This window comes from Mustelus asterias, unplaced genomic scaffold (assembly GCF_964213995.1).
Source record: "Mustelus asterias unplaced genomic scaffold, sMusAst1.hap1.1 HAP1_SCAFFOLD_1410, whole genome shotgun sequence".
Classification (NCBI taxonomy): Eukaryota; Metazoa; Chordata; class Chondrichthyes; order Carcharhiniformes; family Triakidae; genus Mustelus; species Mustelus asterias.
Window position 1 is genome coordinate 1 of NW_027591355.1, and position 15,000 is coordinate 15,000.

Consider the following 15,000-nt stretch of genomic DNA (forward strand, 5'->3'; position numbering starts at 1 on the left):
CCACAGCACCTTTCAAACAAAGAACAAAGAACAATACAGCACAGGAACAGGCCCTTCGGCCCTCCAAGCCCGCGCCGCTCCCTGGTCCAAACTAGACCATTCTTTTGTATCCCTCCATTCCCACTCTGCTCATGTGGCTATCTAGATAAGTCTTAAACGTTCCCAGTGTGTCCGCCTCAATCACCTTGTGCATTCCAGGCCCCCACCACCCTGTGTGTAAAATACGTCCTTCTGATATCCGTGTTAAACCTCCCCCCCTTCACCTTGAACCTATGACCCCTCGTGAACGTCACCACCGACCTGGGAAAAAGCTTCCCACCGCTCACCCTATCTATGCCTTTCATAATTTTATACACCTCTATTAGGTCACCCCTCATCCTCTGTCTTTCCAGTGAGAACAACCCCAGTTTACCCAATCTCTCCTCATAACTAAGCCCTTCCATACCAGGCAGCATCCTGATAAACCTCCTCTGCACTCTCTCTAAAGCCTCCACGTCCTTCCGGTAGTGTGGTGACCAGAACTGGGCGCAGTATTCCAAATGCGGCCGAACCAACGTTCTATACAACTGCAACATCAGACCCCAACTTTTAGACTCTATGCCCCGTCCTATAAAGGCAAGCATGCCATATGCCTTCTTCATTACCTTCTCCACCTGTGACGTCACCTTCAAGGATCTCTGGACTTGCACACCCAGGTCCCTCTGCGTATCTACACCCTTTATGGTTCTGCCATTTATCGTATAGCTCCCCCCTACGTTAGTTCTACCAAAATGCATCACTTCGCATTTATCTGGATTGAACTCCATCTGCCATTTCTTTGCCCAAATTTCCAGCCTATCTATATCCTTCTGTAGCCTCTGACAATGTTCCTCACTATCTGCAAGTCCAGCCATTTTCGTGTCGTCCGCAAACTTACTGATCACCCCAGTTACACCTTCTTCCAGATTGTTTATATAAATCACAAACAGCAGAGGTCCCAATACAGAGCCCTGCGGAACACCACTAGTCACAGGCATCCAGCCGGAAAAAGACCCTTCCACTACCACCCTCTGTCTTCTGTGACCAAGCCAGTTCTCCACCCATCTAGCCACCTCCCCCTTTATCCCATGAGATCCAACCTTTTGCACCAACCTACCATGAGGGACTTTGTCAAAAGCTTTACTAAAGTCCATATAGATGACATCCACGGCCCTTCCCTCGTCAACCATTCTAGTCACTTCTTCAAAAAACTCCACCAGGTTAGTGAGGCATGACCTCCCTCTCACAAAACCATGCTGACTATCTTTAATGAGTTTATTCCTTTCTAAATGCGCATACATCCTATCTCTAAGAATCCTCTCCAACAACTTCCCGACCACGGACGTCAAGCTCACTGGCCTATAATTACCCGGGTTATCCTTCCTACCCTTCTTAAATAACGGGACCACATTCGCTATCCTCCAATCCTCTGGGACCTCACCTGTGTCCAGTGACGAGACAAAGATTTGCGTCAGAGGCCCAGCGATTTCATCTCTCGTCTCCCTGAGCAGCCTTGGATAGATTCCATCAGGCCCTGGGGATTTGTCAGTCTTAATATTCCCTAGAAAACCTAACACTTCCTCCCTTGCAATGGAGATTTTCTCTAACGGGTCAACACTCCCCTCCAAGACACTCCCAGTCAACACATCCCTCTCCTTTGTGAATACCGACACAAAGTATTCATTTAGGATCTCCCCTACTTCTTTGGGCTCTAAGCATAATTCCCTACTTTTGTCCCTGAGAGGTCCGATTTTTTCCCTGACAACCCTTTTGCTCCTAACGTATGAATAAAATGCCTTGGGATTCTCCTTAATCCTGTCTGCCAAGGACATTTCGTGACCCCTTTTTGCCCTTCTAATTCCTCTACCATCTAGAAGGACAAGGGAGGGGCAGCAGACACATGGGGAACACCACCACCTGCAAGCTCCCCCTCCGAGCCACTCGCCATCCTGACTTGGAAATATATCGGCCGTTCCTTTATTGTGGCTGGGGTCAAAATCCCGGAACTCCATCCTGAACAGCGCTGTGGATGTACCTACCCCACACACGGGGACTGACTGATGTCCAATAACAATCCCGGAACTCCCTCCCTAACAGCACTGTGGGTGTACCTACCCCACACACGGGGACTGACTGATGTCCAATAACAATCCCGGAACTCCCTCCCTAACAGCACTGTGGGTGTACCTACCCCACACACGGGGACTGACTGATGTCCAATAACAATCCTGCAACTCCCTCCCTAACAGCACTGTGGGTGTACCTACCCCACACACGGGGACTGACTGATGTCCAATAACAATCCTGGAACTCCCTCCCTAACAGCACTGTGGGTGTACCTACCCTACACACGGGGACTGACTGATGTCCAATAACAATCCTGGAACTCCCTCCCTAACAGCACTGTGGATGTACCTACCCCACACGGGGACTGACTGACTGTCCAATAACAATCCTGGAACTCCCTCCCTAACAGCACTGTGGGTGTACCTACCCCACACGGGGACTGCAGCCGGTTCAAGATGGCTGCTCACCCAGCACTTAGTGAAGGGGCAATTAGGGACGGGTGATAAATGCTGGGGCCTGGCCAGTGACACCTATGTCTTTGGACACCAAGGGGCAATTTAGCACGGCCAATCCACCTAACCCACACATCTTCGGACTGTGGGAGGAAACCGGAGCACCCGGAGGAGACCCACGCAGATACGGGGAGAACATGCAGACTCCGCACAGACAGTGACCCAAGCTGGGAATTGAACCCGGGTCCCTGGCGCAGTGAGGCAGCAGCGCTAACCGGCTGTGCCACCTCGGAAATGTGGTGGCCATTTTGTGCACAGCAAGCTCCCAGAAACAGCTGGGAAACTGAGTAGTTGTCTGCGCTGAATAGACTCAACGTGTGAATGGACAGAGCGGGTGATTAATAAGAACTGTAATCCTTCAGTTCTGGCAGACACGGGAGAGAAATGTCCCGTTCAAATTCAGTGAGTCGGGAAATAAGGCAGCTGTTTCTGGGTGAATCCAGTTCAGTTCAGCTCACACACCACCGTCAACCCTGCAGCCATTCTGGAAAAGCTTCACGTGCGAGGTAACCACCCCCTACCCCATTCTTCTGGCCACATTTAGAGTCATAGAGATATACAGCATGGAACAGGCTCACTAGTGTGAGGCGGTGCGATTTGTAAAGTCTACTGCAGAAGTATCTAGTAAATGGTGGAGCCCTTAGAAATATTAGCGTGCAGAGGGTTCTAGGCGTGTAGATCCACAGTTCCCTGAAGGTGGACAAGAAGGTGTGTGGCATGCTAGCCTTCATAGGTCAGGGAGTTGAGTATCATAGAATCATACAGTTCAGAAGGAGGCCATTTGGCCCATCGAGCCTGCACTGACCACAATCCCACCTATCCCCATAATCCCATGTATTTACCCCAGCTATTCCCCCTGACACTAAGGGACAATTTAGCACGGCCAATCCACCTAACCTACACATCTTTGGACACTAAGGGGCAATTTAGCATGGCCAATCCACCTAACCTGCACATCTTTGGACTGTGGGAGGAAACCGGAGCACCCGGAGGAAACCCACGCAGACTCGGGGGGGAGAATGTACAAACTCCACACAGTGGCCCCAGGCAGGGAATCGAACCTGAGGCGGCAGTGCGAACCAGTGTGCCACCTTTAGTGTCCAAAGATGTGTCAGTTAGGTGGATTGGCCATGCTAAATTGTCCCTTAGTATCTCCCGGAAGGACGTTGATGCATTGGAAAGGGTGCAGGAGAGATTTACCAGGATGTTGGCTGGTTTGGAGGATATGGACTATGAAGAAAGGTTGAACAAACTTGGATTGTTTTCACTGGAGCGTCGGAGGATGAGGGGGGGGAACCTGATAGAGGTTTTACAAGATTATGACAGACTTGGATAGAGTGAATAGTCAGAGTCTTTTTCCCAAGGTGGAAGGGTTAGTTACTCGGGGGCATAGGTTGAGGGTGAGAGGGGGAAAGTTTAAAGGAGATGTAAGGGGCAAGTTTTTCCACAGAGAGGGTGGTGAATGCCTGGAACGCGCTGCCGGAGGAGGCGGTGGAAGCAGATTCTGTAACAACGTTCAACAGGCATCTGGATAGATACGTGAATAGGCAGCGAAGAGAGGGATGGGGACCACGTAGGGACAAGAATATATTACAGAGGCATCTGTATTGGCACAGACTTGGTGGGCCGAAGGGCCTGTTCCTGTGCTGTTCTTTGTTCATTTGCCCCATATCCCTCTAAACCTTTCCCAATCCATGTACCTGTCCAAATGTCTTCTAAATGTTGTCATTGTAGCCGCCTCTACCACACCCTCTGGCAGCTCATTCCACACACGCACCGCCCTCTGTGTGAAAAAGTTACCCCTCAGGCCCCGTCAAGCTCTGCCCTCTAGTTTTGGACTCCCCCTTACCCTGGAGGAAAAGACCCTGGATAGAACATAGAACAGTACAGCACAGAACAGGCCCTTCGGCCCACAATGTTGTGCCGAGCTTTATCTGAAACCAAGATCAAGCTATCCCACTCCCTGTCATCCTGGTGTGCTCCATGTGCCTATCCAATAACCGCTTAAATGTTCCTAAAGTGTCTGACTCCACTATCACTGCAGGCAGTCCATTCCACACCCCAACCACTCTCTGCGTAAAGAACCTACCTCTGATATCCTTCCTATATCTCCCACCATGAACCCTATAGTTATGCCCCCTTGTAATAGCTCCATCCACGCGAGGAAATAGTCTTTGAATGTTCACTCTATCTATCCCCTTCATCATTTTATAAACCTCTAAGTCTCCCCTCAGCCTCCTCCGCTCCAGGGAGAACAGCCCCAGCTCCCTCAACCTTTCCTCATAAGACTTACCCTCCAAACCAGGCAGCATCCTGGTAAATCTCCTCTGCACTCTTTCCAGCGCTTCCACATCCTTCTTATAGTGAGGTGACCAGATATTCACCTGATCTGTGCCCCTCATGATTTTATAGACCTTTATAAGGTCGTTCCCCCCCACCCCCCTCATCCTCCTACACGCCAGGGAAAAAATGTCCCAATATATCCAGCCTCTTCTTCGAATCCAAACCTTCCAGTAACATCTCTGTAAATCTTTCTGCCCCCTTTCCAGTTTAATAAAATGCATCCTACAGCAGGGTGACTAGAACTGTCCAAACGTGGTCACACCAATGTCTTGTACGGTTGTAACATAACGTCCCAACTCCTGTACTCAGTGTCCTGACCACTGAAGGCAATTGTGCCAAACTCCTTCTTCATCACCCTACCTGTGACCCCCACAGAGAGGAAAATCTTATCAGCCTCCAGGTTAAGCAGTAGCATGTGTTAGGTCAGGGATTGGAGTCCCGCTTCAGACACTGAAGTGCCGAATCCACATTGATGCCGGGTGGGGAAAGAGGGAGGACGGGGGCCATGCTCTCTCTCTCTCTCTCTGCCCCCGCGCGCTTCCCCTACCCCCACGTGACCCCGTCCCCCCTCCGCCCCCGGGCGCCCCATCCGCCACCGCGTGCAACCCCTGTCACCGCGCGCTCCCTCCGCACCTACCTGTGAGACAGAGACAGAGACAGAGAGAGACAGACACAGAGAGAGAGACATAGAACAGTACAGCACAGAACAGGCCCTTCGGCCCACAATGTTGTGCCGAGCTTTGTCTGAAACCCAGATCAAGCTATCCCACTCCCTATCATCCCGAAGTGCTCCATGTGCCTATCCAATAGCTTCTTAAATGTCCCTAAAGTTTCTGACTCCACTATCACTGCAGGCAGTCCATTCCACACCCCAACCACTCTCTGCGTAAAAAACCCACCTCAGACATCCTTCCTATATCTCCCACCATGAACCTTATACTTATGCCCCCTTGTAATAGCTCCATCCACCCGAGGAAATAGTCTTTGAACGTTCACTCTATCTATCCCCCTCAAGATCTTATAAACCTCTATCAAGTCTCCCCTCAGCCTCCTCCGCTCCAAAGAGAAAAGCCCAAGTTCCCTCAACCTTTCCTCATAAGACCTACCCTCCAAACCAGGCAGCATCCTGGTAAATCTCCTCTGCACTCTTTCCAGCGCTTCCACATCCTTCTTATAGTGAGGTGACCAGAATTGCACACAATATTCCAAATGTGGTCTCACCAAGGTCCTGTACAGTTGCAGCATAACCCCACGGCTCTTAAACTCCAACCCCCTGTTAATGAACGCCAACACACTATAGGCCTTCTTCACGGCTCTATCCACTTGAGTGGCAACCTTCAGAGATCTATGGATATGAACCCCAAGATTTCTCTGTTCCTCCACATTCTTCAGAACCCTACCTTTGACCCTGTAATCCACATTTAAATTTGTCCTTCCAAAATGAATCACCTCGCATTTGTCAGGGTTAAACTCCATTTGCCATTTTTCAGCCCAGCTCTGCATCCTATCTATATCTCTTTGCAGCCTACAACAGCCCTCCACCTCATCCACTACTCCACTAATCTTGCTGTCATCAGCAAATTTACTGATCCACCCTTCAGCCCCCTCCTCCAAGTCACAGAGAGAGAGACAGACACAGAGAGAGAGAGAGAGACAGACAGACACAGAGACAGACACAGAGAGAGACAGACACAGACAGCGAGAGAGACACAGAGAGAGAGACAGAGAGAGAGAGAAAGAGACAGAGAGGGAGAGAGAGACAGTGAGAGAGAGAGAGAGCAAGCCAGAGACAAAGAGAGAGAGAGAGAGCCAGAGACAAAGAGAGAGAGCGAGCCAGAGACGGAGAGTGAGCGAGCGAGAGACGGAGAGTGAGCGAGATAGCGAGCCAGAGAGAGAGCGAGCCAGAGAGATAACGAGCCAGAGAGAGAGCGAGCCAGAGACAGAGAGATAGCGAGCCAGAGACAGAGAGATAGCGAGCCAGAGACAGAGAGATAGCGAGCCAGAGACAGAGAGATAGCGAGCCAGAGACAGAGAGATAGCGAGCCAGAGACAGAGAGATAGCGAGCCAGAGACAGAGAGATAGCGAGCCAGAGACAGAGAGATAGCGAGCCAGAGACAGAGAGATAGCGAGCCAGAGACAGAGAGATAGCGAGCCAGAGACAGAGAGATAGCGAGCCAGAGACAGAGAGATAGCGAGCCAGAGACAGAGAGATAGCGAGCCAGAGACAGAGAGATAGCGAGCCAGAGACAGAGAGATAGCGAGCCAGAGACAGAGAGATAGCGAGCCAGAGACAGAGAGATAGCGAGCCAGAGACAGAGAGATAGCGAGCCAGAGACAGAGCGAGCCAGAGACAGAGAGAGAGTGAGCCAGAGACGGAGAGAGAGAGAGCGAACCAGATACGGAGAGAGAGAGAGAGAGAGTGAACCAGAGACGGAGAGAGAGAGAGCGAGCCAGTGACGGAGAGAGAGCGAACCAGAGACGGAGAGAGAGAGAGCGAACCAGAGGGAGAGAGAGAGAGAGAGCGAACCAGAGACGGAGAGAGAGAGAGCAAGCTAGACACAGAGAGAGCGAGCCAGAGACGGAGAGAGAGAGAGAGAGCGAGCCGGAGACGGAGAGAGAGAGAGAGCCAGAGACGGAGAGAGAGAGAGAGAGAGCGAGCCAGAGACGGAGAGAGAGAGAGAGCGAACCAGATACGGAGAGAGAGAGAGCGAGCCAGAGACGGAGAGAGAGAGAGAGCGAACCAGATACGGAGAGAGAGAGAGCGAGCCAGAGACGGAGAAAGAGAGAGCGAGCCAGAGACGGAGAGAGAGAGAGCGAGCCAGAGACGGAGAGAGAGAGCGAGCGAGCCAGAGACGGAGAGAGAGAGAGTGAACCAGAGACGGAGAAAGAGAGAGCGAGCCAGAGAGAGAGAGCAATCCAGAGATGGAGAGAGAGAGAGAGATGGAGAGGGAGAGAGAGAGCCAGAGATGGAGAGAGAGAGAGAGAGCGAACCAGAGACGGAGAGAGAGAGAGAGCGAGACAGAGAGCGAGCCACAGACACAGAGAGAGAGAGAGAGCCAGAGACGGAGAGAGAGAGCCAGAGATGGAGAGAGGGAGCGAGCCAGAGATGGGGAAAGAGAGAGAGAGCGAGCCAGAGATGGAGAGAGAGCGAGCCAGAGACGGAGAGAGAGAGAGAGAGAGCGAGCGAGCGAGCGAGCCAGAGACGGAGAGAGAGAGAGAGAGCGAACCAGAGACGGGGAGAGAGAGAGAGAGCGAACCAGAGACGGAGAGAGAGAGAGCGAGCCAGAGACGGAGAGAGAGCGAACCAGAGACGGAGAGAGAGAGAGAGCGAACCAGAGACGGGGAGAGAGAGAGAGCGAACCAGAGACGGAGAGAGAGAGAGTGAGCCAGAGACGGAGAGAGAGAGAACCAGAGACGGAGAGAGCATGAGCCAGAGACGGAGAGAGAGGGAGCGAGCCAGAGAGAGTGAGAGAGCGAGTCAGAGAGAGGGAAAGAGCGAGCCAGAGACGGAAAGAGACAGAGCGAGCCAGAGAGAGAGAGCGAACCAGAGATGGAGAGAGAGAGCGCGAACCAGAGAGAGAGAGAGCGAACCAGAGAGAGAGAGCGAACCAGAGACAGCGAGAGAGAGCGAGCCAGAGACGGAGAGAGAGAGAGAGAGCGAGCCAGAGAGAGAGCGAACCAGAGAGAGAGAGCCAGAGACAGAGAGAGCCAGAGGGAGGGGGAGAGACAGAGGAAGAGGGAGGGAGTGAGAGGGAGCAGGAGAGGCAAAGAATTAAAATCAGAGAATCACACAGCACAGGAGAGGCCCTTCGGCCCATCGAGTCTGCACTGACACATGAGAAACACCTGACCTTCCATCTCCTAATCCCATTTACCAGCCCTTGGCCATAGCCCTGAATGATATTTCGTGCCGAGTGCTCACCCAGGTACTTGTTAAAGGATGTGAGGCATCCCGCCTCCACCATCCTCCCAGGCAGCGCATTCCAGACCCTCACCACCCTCTGGGTAAAAAACATTTTCCACAAATCCCCCTCAAAGGGAGGGGAATTCCCAGAGTGTGGGACCCCAGGCAGCGGAAGCCCCACCCCACTGGAGAGCGGCAAGAGGTGCTGAGATTGAGCGAGGGTCGATTCCAGATGATCAGAGATTCAGCATTGGTTTTTATTAAGATCGAAGGGGAAGAGCCCGCCTGACAAAACGCCAAACGACCCCTTGCCAACACCTCCCAGTGCTGCTGAAGTCCCGGGTGGCTAACGCACAGCGCAAAGCGACACGGCCACAGGAACAGCGGTGATCTTCTGGCTCCACGTGGGAGCCGCGAGTTGTGCCCAAACGGTGGGTGCTCCCTCAGGATTCCCCGCTAGCAGCCCAGCCAGGGATCCTGGCGGTTTTTCCTCATCAGAAACGCCAGCTTCCTGGCCATCTCCATGTTGTAGATGCGGCGGCAATTCTCGTAGTTCTCCCGGATGCGTTTGCGGCAAGGTTTCTCGTAGTAACGCCGGCGTTTCGCCTCGTCAATTATCCCGTCCGTGGTCAGAATGCTGGGAGGGGAGGGGTGGGGGGGCGGGCAGGAGTAAGAGCAAAAATTAGTCCCCACGCACTGTTAAAACTGAGACCCTTCCCCATTCCAATTCATCCCCCCGCACACCCTGCTCGGAGCGCCGTACTGTGGGAGGGTCGGTGCTGAGGGAGCGCCGCACTGTGGGAGGGTCAGTGCTGAGGGAGCGTCGCACTGTGGGAGGGTCAGTGCTGAGGGAGCGCCGCACTGTGGGAGGGTCAGTGCTGAGGGAGCGCCGCACTGTGGGAGGGTCAGTGCTGAGGGAGCGCCGCACTGTGGGAGGGTCAGTGCTGAGGGAGCGCCGCACTGTGGGAGGGTCAGTGCTGAGGGAGCGCCGCACTGTGGGAGGGTCAGTGCTGAGGGAGCGCCACACTGTGGGAGGGTCAGTGCTGAGGGAGCGCCACACTGTGGGAGGGTCAGTGCTGAGGGAGCGCCGCACTGTGGGAGGGTCAGTGCTGAGGGAGCGCCGCACTGTGGGAGGGTCAGTGCTGAGGGAGCGCCGCACTGTGGGAGCGTCAGTGCTGAGGGAGCGCCGCACTGTGGGAGCGTCAGTGCTGAGGGAGCGCCGCACTGTGGGAGGGTCAGTGCTGAGGGAGCGCCGCACTGTGGGAGGGTCAGTGCTGAGGGAGCGCCGCACTGTGGGAGGGTCAGTGCTGAGGGAGCGCTGCACTGTGGGAGGGTTCATGCTGAGGGAACGCCGCACTGTGGGAGGGTCAGCGCTGAGGGAGCGCCGCACTGTGGGAGGGTCAGTAGGGGGTCTGGGAGGGTCTGAGGGAAGGGGATGGAGGGGTCAAGGCCGGAAGGTCACGGGTAAGGGGGGGGGGGGGTGGGGGGTAACTCAGGTGACTTTCCAGCCCTAAGGTCAGGACATTCGACTGCATGGGGCAGCACAATTGTTAATAGCTTAATGACCCCCTTGGCCGAATAGCCCAGTCTCCAGCGGTCAGGAAGAGGGTCGGGGGAGGGGTGGGGGGGTCGGGGGAGGGGTGGGGGGGTCGGGGGAGGGGTGGGGGTTCGGGGGAGGGGTGGGGGGGTCGGGGGAGGGGTGGGGGGGTCGGGGGAGGGGTGGGGGGGTCGGGGGAGGGGTGGGGGGGTCAGAGGGAAGCGAGGGTTTGGGGGTCAGGGGTCAAGAGGAGGCACGGGGGTCAGAGGGAAGGAGGGTTTGGGGGTAGGGGTCAAGAGGATCAGGGGTCAGGTGAGGGTCAGGAGTCAAGGGGAAGGGGGATAATTTCCGTGATTTCCCAGTCCAATGGTCAAGATATTCGACTGGGTGGGTCATCACACTGGTTAATAGCGTGACGCCCCCCTTGGCCGAATAGCCCAGCCTCCAGGGGGAGTCAAGTGTCAGAGGGCAGGCCTGCAGCACCCCCCTCACCGGGTCAGGCTCCGGTAAGCCGCCTCCACGTCGCCGCCCTGGACCATCACCGTTCGCGCCACGAAGCGAGCATGAGCCGCCATGGCCGCCGCTTGCTTGTCGTCGCCGCCGCCGGAAGCGGCTCTCGGGGGAAGGGAAGGGGACGGACCGTCTGCCTGAGGACGGCGCTCTCCCTCCACCCTTCCCCCCCTCGCCCGGATCCTTGGCAACACCCAGCGCACGCACGGCGGTTCCGGCCGCACAAAGGTTCCTAGACAAGTCGGGCTCCAGAGCCACAACTGAGAGGAGGATGAGAGAGAAGCAACTTTAATCCTTAGTGAGGGAGTTAACGGATTTATTTAATCCTATTGAGAATATTATCAACAACGTGTCTACAATGTCTAGATTAGAGGATTGGCCATGCTAAATTGCCCCTTAGTTTCCAAAGATGTGCAGGTTAGGTGGATTGGCCATGCTAAATTGCCCCTTAGTGTCCAAAGATGTGCAGGTTAGGTGGATTGGCCATGCTAAATTGCCCCTTAGTTTCCAAAGATGTGCAAGTTAGGTGGATTGGCCATGCTAAATTGCCCCTTAGTGTCCAAAGATGTGCAGGTTAGGTGGATTGGCCATGCTAAATTGCCCCTTAGTTTCCAAAGATGTGCAGGTTAGGTGGATTGGCCATGCTAAATTGCCCCTTAGTTTCCAAAGATGTGCGGGTTAGGGGGATTGGCCATGCTAAATTGCCCCTTAGTGTCCAAAGATGTGCAGGTTAGGTGGATTGGCCATGCTAAATTGCCCCTTAGTTTCCAAAGATGTGCAAGTTAGGTGGATTGGCCATGCTAAATTGCCCCTTAGTGTCCAAAGATGTGCAGGTTAGGTGGATTGGCCATGCTAAATTGCCCCTTAGTTTCCAAAGATGTGCAGGTTAGGTGGATTGGCCATGCTAAATTGCCCCTTAGTTTCCAAAGATGTACGGGTGAGGTGGATTGGCCGTGCTAAATTGCCCCTTAGTGTCCAAAGTTAGAGTCATAGAGGTTGACAGCATGGAAACAGACCCTTCGGCCCAACTTGTCCATGCCTCCCTTTTTTTTAAACTAGTCCAATTGCCCGCATTTGGCCCATATCCCTCTTTACCCATCTTACCCATGTAACTATCTAAATGCTTTTTAAAAGACAAAATTGTATCTGCCTCTACTACTACCTCTGGCAGCTCGTTCCAGACACTCACCCCCTCTGTGTGAAAAAATTGCCCCTCTGGACCCTTTTGTATCTCTCCCCTCTCACCTTAAACCAATGCCCTCTAGTTTTAGACTCCACTATCTTTGGGAAAAGATGTTGACTATCTAGCTGATCTGTGCCCCTCATTATTTTATAGACCTCTATAAGATCACCCCTCAGCCTTCTACGCTCCAGAGAAAAAAGTCCCAGTTTATCCAGCCTCTCCTTATAACTCAAACCATCAAGTCCCGGTAGCATCCTAGTAAATCTCTTCTGCACTCTTTCTAGTTTAATAATATCCTTTCTATAATAGGGTGACCAGATGTGCAGGTTAGGTGGATTCACCATGCTAAATTGTCCCTTAGTGTCCAAGGATGTGTAGGTTGGGTGGATTGGCCATGCTAAATTGCCCCTTAGTGTCCAAAGATGTGCCGGTTAGGAGGATTGGCCATGCTAAATTGCCCTTTAGTGTCCAAAGATGTGCAGGTTAGGTGGATTGGCCATGCTAAATTGCCCCTTAGTGTCCAAAGATGTGCCGGTTAGGAGGATTGGCCATGCTAAATTACTCCTTAGTGTCCAAAGATGTGCCGGTTAGGAGGATTGGCCATGCTAAATTACTCCTTAGTGTCCAAAGATGTATACGTTATGGGGACTGCCCAATGCCAGGACGGGCACTGCCCAGGCCGAGCAGACCAGCCACACCCGGTAGAAGATCATCATCGAACAGGCCGTGCCCTCCAACTGACCCTGCGGAGCCTCGCTGGGAAGGAGAGGGGGACTGCACCTTTAAGATTAACTCCGGGGAGGGGGCCTGTAACTTTAATACTAAATCCATTTGGGAGGCCTCTACCAGTTAAGATTAACTCCGGGTAGGGGTCGTGTATCTTTAAGACTAAATCCAGGCCGGGGTCCTGGACCTTTAAGATTTAACTCCAAGGAGATGGCCTGTACCTTTAAGACTGAACTCCGTGAAGGGGCTTAAACTTTTAAGATTAACTCCGGGGAGGGGGCCTGAATCTTTGAATCTAAATCCGGGCAGCGGACCTGGTACTTTCAGACTTAACTCCAGGGAGATGGCCTGCACCTTTAAGACTGAACTCCATGAAGGGGACCTGTACCTTTAAGATTAACTCTGGGGAGGGGGCCTGTATCTTCCAGTCTAAAGTTGGTCAAAATGTTCATATTTATACAGAATATATAAAAACACGTTTAAATTCTCCAACAATGGTTATATGTATTTCTATGCAAAACAGTAGCTTCACAGTATTCATTTCTAAATTAACCTACCCCAATTTATTAGGCTTTTAGTACCAGGTTATTCTAAATCCCTCTAACGGCCTGTATCTTTAAAGCTAAATCTGGGCAGGAGGCCTGAACATTTCAGTCTTAACTCCAGGGAGATGGTCTGTACCTTTAAGACTTAACTCTGTGGAGGGGGCCTGTACCTTTAAGAATAACGGGTGGTGACCTGTATCTTTGCGACTAACTACAGGATGGGGCCTGTACCTTTAAGACTAACTCTTGGGAGGTGTGCCTGTACCTTTAAGTCTAACTCCGGGCATGGGGGCTGTATCTTTAAGATTGAAGTCCGCAGAGCAGGGCTGTACCTTTAAGACTAACTCAGTGGAGAGGGGTTGTACCTTTAAGACTAAATCCAGGCCTGAGGGGGGGGTCTGTATCTTTAACTCCAGGGATGGGGCCTATATCTTTAAGACTTAACTCCGCGGAGAGGGGCTGTACTTTTAAGACTAACTCCGTAATTCCCGAGCTTTCATAGAATCGTAGTAACCCTACAATGCAGAAGGAGGCCATTCGGCCCATCAAGTCTGCACGGACCACAATCCCACCCAGGCCCTATTCCCATAACCCCACAGATTTACCCTGCTAATCCCCCGACACGAAGGGGCAATTTAGCACGGCCAATCCACCTAACCCACACATCTTTGGACTGTGGGAGGAAACCGGAGCACCCGGAGGAAACCCACGCAGACACGGGGAGAACGTGCAGACTCCGCACAAACAGTGACCCGAGCCGGGAATCGAACCCGGGTCCCTGGAACTGTGAGGCAGCAGTGCTAACTCACTGTGCCTCCTTGCCGTCCACTGGACACTGGGCAGGTTTGACTTTACTCCAGACACCGATAGTTGGGCAGGGGGGGGTCTGGAATAGCCTGCAGTATCTCCCTCTGCCCCTGAACCCTCCAGAATACTACACAAGGGCACCTGTTCAGGATCGAATACAAGGCCAGATGCTCCATTGCAAATGCGCACAGTTCAGAACACTCTCTGTTTCACACTCAGAGTTACAATGACGCACAGAGATTACCGATGACAACAAGGCATGAGGAACAGTGAGAGAGAATTCCGCAGCTTCTCAGCTGCACTGAGACTGTTCAACCCTGTACCTGTCCTGGGAGTGTTTGATGGGGGACAGTGTAGAGGGAGCTTTACTCTGTATCTAACCCCGTGCTGTACCTGTCCTGTGAGTGTTTGATGGGGGACAGTGTAGAGGGAGCTTTACTCTGTATCTAACCCCGTGCTGTACCTGTCCTGGGAGTGTTTGATGGGGGACAATGTAGAGGGAGCTTTACTCTGTATCTAACCCCGTGCTGTACCTGTCCTGGGAGTGTTTGATGGGGGACAATGTAGAGGGAGCTTTACTCTGTATCTAACCCCGTGCTGTACCTGTCCTGGGAGTGTTTGATGGGGGGACAGTGTAGAGGGAGCTTTACTCTGTATCTAAACCCGTGCTGTACCTGTCCTGGGAGTGTTTGATGGGGGGACAGTGTAGAGGGAGCTTTACTCTGTATCTAACCCCGTGCTGTCCCTGTCCTGGGAGTGTTTGATGGGGGACAGTGTAGAGGGAGCTTTACTCTGTATCTAACCCTGTGCTGTACCTGTCCTGGGAGTGTTTGATGGGGGACAGTAT

General features: G+C 52.9%; 1 protein-coding gene across 1 annotated transcript; it reads right to left on the reverse strand.

Annotated features, from left to right (window-relative positions):
• Positions 1-9,084: 9,084 nt before the first annotated feature.
• On the reverse strand, positions 9,085-11,146 carry mrps21 (mitochondrial ribosomal protein S21). The gene is made up of 2 exons (XM_078206285.1): positions 10,875-11,146; positions 9,085-9,482 (listed from the first exon to the last, which is right to left on the reverse strand). Exons 1-2 carry the CDS (start codon positions 10,955-10,957, stop codon positions 9,302-9,304), a joined length of 264 nt encoding a protein of 87 aa, XP_078062411.1. The 5' UTR covers positions 10,958-11,146; the 3' UTR covers positions 9,085-9,301.
• Positions 11,147-15,000: the final 3,854 nt, after the last annotated feature.